Below are 8,216 nucleotides of genomic sequence, written 5' to 3'. Positions count from 1 at the left end.
ATTGCAGTCGTTACTATGACAGGGATTAACGTGGAGCAAAAGTCCCCTAGTGTCATATCATAATCAGGAGGAGCTCTTATAGTTTGACAAAGCCCCCAGGTGTGCGTGTGTGTGTGTCTGTGCCCGTGTCCCCCTTAAAAAAAAATCATCTCTCTAGTCCTGTAAACTTAGCTTCTTTAAATAACATGGCAAGGGAGAAATAGATGATTTTGCTACCTGTTGAGCTTCAAGGGGAGGAATAAATGAAAACGTTTAACACTCAATTTACTGTACCGTTTTTTAAAAGAAAATCTTTTATAATTCTAGGTTTTGAAATTTAAGGTGCTCTGCAGGAGGAAAGAACGGTTAACATGAGCACAGAAGAAGGTGGCCCACCCCCTCCAGCAGAAGAAGTTCCTCATCCTCCAGGAGAGGCAGCCCCTCCGGGTTCAGAAGATACTGATCCTAGAGAGCCGGCTTCGCCCCCTCCGGAAGCAGAGGCTCCTCCTCCGGAAGATGAGGCTCCGGCACCGGAAGAAGCTTTTCCTTCTTCCGGTGAAGAGCCGCGGACTGAAGAGGCACCGCAGGAAGACGCCCCCGGAGAGGCCACCTCTGCAGGAGAGGCCGTCTCTGGAGAACATGGGTTCTCTTTTTCTGAAAAAGGTGGTGCCCTTTCCCCAGGTGATATTCTGAATCTCATTCCGTCTGATGAAAGTATGATTCCTCCAGACGACGATGAGCTGGAGGCGTATAGAGTTCGCCCGAGGCCTGCGACCCGACTGGGCCAGTCAGTGATTTCTGAAATGTTTTCTCAGCCTTCCACTAGGTCATCCAAATTTCGCCGAAGTATGAGCGGCATTCCAAATCTACAGGAAACATTGAAAGAGAAACAGGTTTTGCTTCCAATAAGATTTTTCATATATGTTACTTTCATGTCAAATGAAACATTTTGGTAGTTTTCTTCATAGTTAAATTTTTACACCGGTTTTTATTCTTTAGGCAAGATTTAGAGAAGCCAGGGAAGGCCGAAAACTGAAAATTGAACTTTCATACAAATACATATTTGAAATACTATCAGAAATCCTTGGCCTGGACTTAGTAGCTGTTGAAGAATTAATTTTGGATTGCCCATCTGTAAGTCTGTCTTATTATTATTTTTCTTACGGTGACACATTTTTATATTTAGAATTTCCCAGCTGGACTCGAGTTAGATGATTCCAATTTTGTGGGCAACTTCCAAAGCGTCATAGTCAGGAGCCAGTCAAACATATGCCCTCTTCTCTCCATCAGGCCTGATCAGGGCGCTGACCTTGGCCATGTCAGTGCCATGGAGCGTCTTCACAGCCTGTTTGATCTGGTGCTTGTTGGCCTTGACACTCACAATGAACACACGTGTGTTGTCCTTTATCTTCTTCATGGCCGACTCGGTAGTTAGGGGAACTTAATGATGGCATAGTGGTCAAGCTGGTTTCTCCTGGGGGCGCTCCTCTGAGGGTATTGGGGCTGCCTTCAGAGACGCAGTGTCTTGGGCCTTCGGAAGGTGGGTGACAGGCTGATCTTTTTTTTTTTTTTTTTTTGGTGGCTTTGGACACCCTTCAGCACTGCTTTCTTTGTCTTCAAAGCCTTTGCTTTGGCTTCGGCTTTGGGAGGGGCAGGGGCTTCCTTCTTTGCTTTCGGCGCCATCTTCGTGAGAAATATTATTTTTAACTTGATCTTTGAGAAGTGATTGATTTAAGAAACTGGGGTCATTGTCATGAACAAAACATTTAGAGAAGGCTGGAATTTTACTGACTAGAGAAACTTTATTTTATATATTGATATTATTGCCAGTTGAATGATATTTCTCATTAGGTTTCCTATTGAGGAGGAAGGCAAGAGAAGAGTCAGAAACTAGAATTTGACTAAAATTCTAACTCAAAATGGCTTTAGAAGTTGGAGGGAGAGTCATGCACAGGTAGAGTCATGTTTTAAAAGAACAGGTTGTATGCACTGCATATGCAGATCATTTGGCTAGAGAAATAAATGGCATAAATATGAGCGAGGGAACAGTGACTAGCGCATAAGTATAGTAGAAAACAGCGAGGTGATTACCATATACTTCAGCATGACAGTTCTGGATTATGCCTACTTTCCTGGCCTCATTATTAACAGTCCCTCTTTTCACCGCTAAAGTTCCCGGTTAGTAACGATAAATTTATATGGCCACTTCAATGATAGTAATGTATGATAAGCTGTGACTTTCCTAGCAGCTCTCGGAAGCAGCATCATAGCTTCCTTCCTGGTTGCTCTGGTTCTAAATTGATTTTCAATAGAATTACTACTAATAATTAAATTAATTGCTACTAATAAAAAGCGGCTTGAACTTTTTATCGACTATCAGAGTGTACTGGGTAGAGCCCCAGCAAGATGTATGCTGATGGTGAGCCGATTGTCTCACTGAATGCACTGGTGAGAGAATTGGGTGGCGGGTGACATTGGGTTGAGGCTGTCATCATTAGGGTCCATACCCCTGCTTTTACAGGGGCCAGTAAACTTGGGCAAAACTCATAAGCTTGTACTAGGAGCCACGATTCTATGGAATGGTTCCTAAAAGAGCCTCTCCCTTGCTTGTGCTGCCAAATTCTGGAGAGTTTTCTGCCCTTTATTTTTCCCAGGACCTTTATAAAACTATAACTGGAAATTCCCTAACAGTATGATTGGGATTACTCATTTTCCCCGCTCTCTTAGTATGTTATATGAGATGGTAATGTGATCGATGCAGAGATCAATACCTTTGAGCTATTTTAATGGCAAAGGATAGAAAAATGCATGGAGATGTGTACATAAAACGAGGTGCCACATAAACAACTGGGAGTAGGGTATGATTTCCTGGGTCACTAAAGTTCCCTTTGGGAATGTACAGGGGAAGCCATGGATTGCTTCATGGGCATGCACGCTGGGTAGTTATATAGGCATCTGTACTGAAGGGCCCTGCTCTTGGTTTAGTGATCTCCTGTTGTCATCTTAATTCTTAATATTTTTTAACGGCCAGTCTTGCATTTTCATTTTGCACTGAATCCCACAAATTCTCTAGCCTGTTTGGGCTGTAGATGATACCATCCATACAGCAAGAGGATTTTTTGTTGTTCTCAGATTCTTTTTTTTTTTTTTTTTTAACTCTCCTGGCCTTCCTGCATTGTTTGGGCTCCTCTGGCAACTCTGGTTATGTGTCTACCTATTTCCTACTAGAAGACAGTGGTACAAAACAACCCTATACACATCCCTGAGTAGATGACTCTGAGATGAAGGAAAGGCCAATTTCTAAAAACGTGTTTCTCAGTAGGCCCAGGCTTCTGGCCTGTCCCAAGGACCATTCCTGCACTTGATAAGGGAGAGAACCAGTTAGGTGATCAACCCTGTTTCGCCTAAAAGTGGCTAGGCCATAAATTTGACTGACCCCACAGTTGGAATCCCAGCAGCTCTGCAAAGGGTTTAGGCATAGACGTTGGGTCTGGCTAGTGCCTTCAGAGGAGGACAGCTCCTAGGACTAAGTCAGGGAGATGGGTGCCTGAGAACTGGCAACCTCATCCTTAAATATTTGTCACCTGGCTTTCTGGACTGGCAGTCTGTGCTTGGAGAAAGTTTATCTCACTGGCTAGCATGCTGGCCAGGAAGTGACAGTGCCATTTGCCTGCAAATCCTTCCATTTGTCATTCCTGGGTTATGTCTCAGGCTTTGGGTCTATGTGGTTAGCTTCTTCCATTAAGGCCATCATGGACCAGGCCACACACTGCTTATGCTGTAAGGGATGGGACATCTAGATCTTGAGGGAAGAATCGAGCAAGGAAAGGTGTTTCCTTAAGAGTTGTTTGTGAATTGCAAGCCACAGTGGAGGGAAGATAGTAGAGCCAGGAGGGAAACCAATGTCAAAATTTGGGAGAGATTAGAGTGCTTATTTGGTTGAAGAGAAATGACAAGGACATAGAGTAAATTGGCATCCGGATTTGTGGACAGGTGCAATAAGGAACACGGGGTGGCATGGTTTGTTGTGGTGGTTTAGGAAACTGGGTATATAATAAAGTTTTCCTTTTGTGTGAAGCCTGGTGTGCAATCCAAAGCAAAAACAATTTACTGAAGGCACCGTAAAGCAGTGGTCAGCAGAGGGTAGGATGGTTATTTTGTTTGCCTTCAGATGCATTCTCCATTCTGCTCCACCGTTCTCTGTGCCCTGGAGGGCTGTCCTCTCTAGAATCCCTCACCTGGGCTCCCTTGCTCTCTGGCTTCCAAGTGGCTCAGCCACTGGGAGGCACCAGCAGGAGACTGGAGGGTGGAAGGGGAGAGAAATCTGACCCCTCCCCGCTTAGCCTTGTTTCTGGCCACCATGGCATCCCTCTGCCACAGCGCCAGTTCTCAGCCTGCTTCCAGCGCCACCATTCTTTCCCACCCCCACCATTTCAGGCTTCGGGGTGGTACTGCTTTCCTCTAGCTAGTCCTGTTGCTGCTAGTGCCACAACTGTGCTTGACCCTGCTCTGGCCTCTAGAAGTAGCCTCTTTGTTACAAAATTTCTTCGAAAACCCTTTTGTTGGGACTCCTTTTCTTGACAGGACCTTGACTATAACAGGTTACTACCACATTAGCTTACATGCTTCTGCCACTTCTGGTTTTGCTGTTCCTTTCATTCAGCACTGTTCAAGATAGTCACAGACATTGCTTTCCTGACTTACGTGACAGTGTTTTCCAAAGTAGAGGCAGCAGCAGTAGGTTCTGAGGAAAGAGCACAGACCTGGAGGCCCCGGGCTGGTGTTCAGTTCTGAGCTCTGCACTGTGGTTTTGTGTCCGTAGTCCTTCACTCAAATTCTTTTCAGCTTTGGTTTTCTCTTTGGCAAGAGGGGCATAATGCCTCCTTACCTAATGCCTCCTTACTTGGTGCAAGGTTGTGGTGATGCTCAGATGAAAAACATTACATTTGTAAAACATTACATATTATATATTTTACATTTTACATATTTGTAAAACATTACATATTATAAGTGAATTTTTAATCTGCAGTCAGGATTTTGGCCCGTGACAACATTCCCTCTGCTGACCTCAGGAGTACAGTGTGTCTTAAAAAAATGAGAATTTGTGCATTTGATATTGCGAAGTCTTTTGATCACAGTCTTGTGCTCTAATTTTGAGTGTTGGGATGCTTTCAAAGCCGATGGGTCATAAATATCAGACACAGCAAGAAAGTATTTATGGATAGGGCAAGAATAGCTGTACTGACAGCTTTGGTAGCTTTCTGGTGACAACCTGAAATAATTGTATAGGAGACTCAAGTTTATGTGTGAGATGGAAGAGTAGAAAATTCAGGGCCAGAATTTTGCATGTCACTGTGGTAATTCCCACACGGGTCTGGTCCCACCAGCATCAGCATTACCTACAACCTTTTTGAAATGCAAATCCTCAGATCCAGCAGTGTGTATTTTTAAAAAGCTCCCTAGGTGCTTCTCAAGTTTGAGAACCATTGTGTTAGGGGGAGAGGCTTTGCCAGACCTGGGATACTTCCCACCGTGGTCAGGAAGTAAAGAGAAACCCACTTTCCAAAGGAAACACTTAAACTGTACGAAATCAGTGGGATTAGATAAAGCAGGTCCACTAAGTTTGTATTTCCCAAATGAGGTAGGAGGCTGTTTGCTTATGTGACCTATTTAGTTTTCTATTAGGTTGGTGCAAAGGTGCTAATTGCGGTTTAAAAGGTTAAAAATAACTTCAAAAACCGCAGTTACTTTTGCACCAACCTAGTACTTACTAAGATACTGTGCTGCCTTGTAAATAAATGAGAACTTCATGCTCAAAAATATGGAAGACTCATTATAATAATTTGTTTTTATATTAGTTTGGCTACAATATGGGTCAAATTACAATTGCTAAAAGCATAACTACTCAAATAATTGCTCAAACAAAACAGTTGGTTAATAAGGCAAGTTTTCTGTTCCCCAAGCCAGCTTTTAAGAATGATTTCTCTTAACAATAATCCTTCTATACACTCCAGTTGGACTAACCCATTTACTTCTTTAAGATTCTGTAAGGAGGATCAGGTAAGTGGCTGCCTGCTTATATAGGTAGGTTCTTAATGCACGTTTTGAAGTAGAATCACGCTGTGTTCCACGTAATTTTGGAGTTAAATTAGTTCGGATTCTGATCCTGCCTCTGATGCGCCTGTCACTTTGTATGTTGAATAAACTGTTTGAGCCTCATTTTTTTTTTTTAATCTACAAAGTGATGAAGACTAAGGTATGTAAAATGGCTAGCACAGGTCCTGGCTCATTTTATGATAGTTCCTATTTTATTAATTCTCATTTTCTCTTTTATATAACAGGTGGAACCAATTGTGTATTTTTTTATGAAAGATGGTTGTAAGACGTTGAAATTACTGTACCAGGAAGGAGATGCACCGGGTGTAGGTAAGAATGTTCTCAGGTTAATGTGCTAGCTATTAGTTAATGTTAAAGTGCAGCATGTCTCCTCTCTTATACAATCGTATATTTATAAAGAAAATGTACCAGAAGCTTACATGTGGAGAAAATAGCATTTTAAAAACAATAGATTTTCAGCCTAACTACATATTTCAGGCATTACTATCATGATTTAAGGAGCAATCATCCTGGGGAATACACGTTGTCACTAGAATTTAATTGGATTTTCCCTGAGAGAGGTGGAGCCATTTTGTACACACATTTTTGGATGACTAGAAATAGTTGTGAAACCACCCAAGAACTCAGCAGTTGCTCCCTGTGATTCTGTCCTGGGTCAGCATCTATGTCTGCTGCAGCTGTCAGTTTCCATCCTCACTGTTCACATTATTCCTAAAATAATTAACACTTTACCAAGTCATGAAATCTTTATCTTAATAACTAGGTGAATGGACCATCCTTTTGGTCTTAGACACCTTATCTTCTAAATCTTGTGGATTTTATCTTCAGTGTGTCCCTCCTATTGGTCTTTTCTTGCTTTCCTCCTCTGCTGCCTTTAGGCTGGGCCCATATTTCATACCTGCCCTAGTATCCCAGATTGGAAACCATATCTCCGTTACCAGATTCCCCCTCTGAAGTCCACACTACTCCTGCTGAGTAGATCTTTCATTGTGCTGCTAATTATTGGGTCGTGTCCAACCCCTCTTTATCTGCTAAGGCCCATAGTCATCTGGACACACAGTACTGGTTTAGTCTGATTTCCTCCTCTTCGAGACGTGAATCTACTACTCTTGTTAAGCCAGTCCCTTCATTGTTTTCCCTATATACCAGAGTCATTTCAGTGCACTTTCCTCTGCTCTCCCAACTCTCAAAATGCCGTTCTTCTCTCCACTCAGCCAAATCCTGCCCTTACTCCTGATCATGTTATGCATTCTCTTCTCAGAACCTTCCCAGAGTGTTCCAAACCCAACCGTCGCTGTTCTCCAAGCCTGTCTCATTTAAAGCTTGTGTCGCAAAATATAGCACTCAATTACATTCTTCTGTTTTCGTCTAATTGTTTAATATATATGTCTTTCTTCCCCAGTATATAGGTAAGCTCATAAGTTGTGACTAGGTCTGCTCTGTGGATTTTCTGTCTCTCACAATTCTTATCCTGGGCCATTACTGTATGGTCCCTATTTTCATTACTCATTAAAAATGACAATACTGAAAAATTATAGAAAGGTAAGAAAATATCTATAATTAAAAATAAAAACCACCCACTTTCCCACTCATTTGGAATAAGCATTATTAACTCTTTGATGAATACATACACACACTAGATACGTATATGTAGAGTGTGTGTATATACATACATAGTCATATGTAATTGTATATATATATATATATATATATATATACATATATATATAGAGAGAGAGAGAGTTGGGTATATAACATGTAGACTTGGATTCCATTTTGATATCTATACATTACAAAATGGGATCCAATTCTACATATTCAATGGTGGCTTTTAAAATTTGATAATCTCTTCATGCCACCAAATACATTTTTAGAATCAAATTTTAAACAGTTGCATTGTATTTCATTAAGCTAATGTAACATTAATTTCAAAACTTATCTCATGTTACTAGAATTTAGGTTGTTTACAACTTCTTGCTCCTTTAAACAATGCCTCAATGAAGTCATTGAAGCCAATTTTATGTGGATTAGGAATTCTTTTCAGGAAGAATTCTCAGGAGGGGAATTTCCAGAAGAAAGAATAGATGTATTTTAATCATTATTTTTGCTACCTTCAAAGG

At 41.6% G+C, this 8,216-nt stretch overlaps 1 protein-coding gene across 1 annotated transcript in view; it reads left to right on the top strand.

Moving 5' to 3' along the window:
- Positions 1-350: 350 nt before the first annotated feature.
- Positions 351-8,216, top strand: part of DNAH8 (dynein axonemal heavy chain 8) — a gene marked incomplete at both ends in the record, with an annotated part of 336,864 nt that continues 328,998 nt past the window's right edge. Inside the window, 3 exons of the mRNA XM_081042394.1 lie at positions 351-872; positions 979-1,113; positions 6,321-6,401. Of these exons, the coding sequence (XP_080898520.1) occupies positions 351-872; positions 979-1,113; positions 6,321-6,401 (738 nt within the window). The remainder of the gene's footprint in view (positions 873-978; positions 1,114-6,320; positions 6,402-8,216) is intronic.

This window comes from Rhinolophus hipposideros (assembly GCF_964194185.1).
Source record: "Rhinolophus hipposideros genome assembly, chromosome: 3".
NCBI lineage: Eukaryota > Metazoa > Chordata > Mammalia > Chiroptera > Rhinolophidae > Rhinolophus > Rhinolophus hipposideros.
This window is presented reverse-complemented; position numbering and strand designations above follow the sequence as displayed.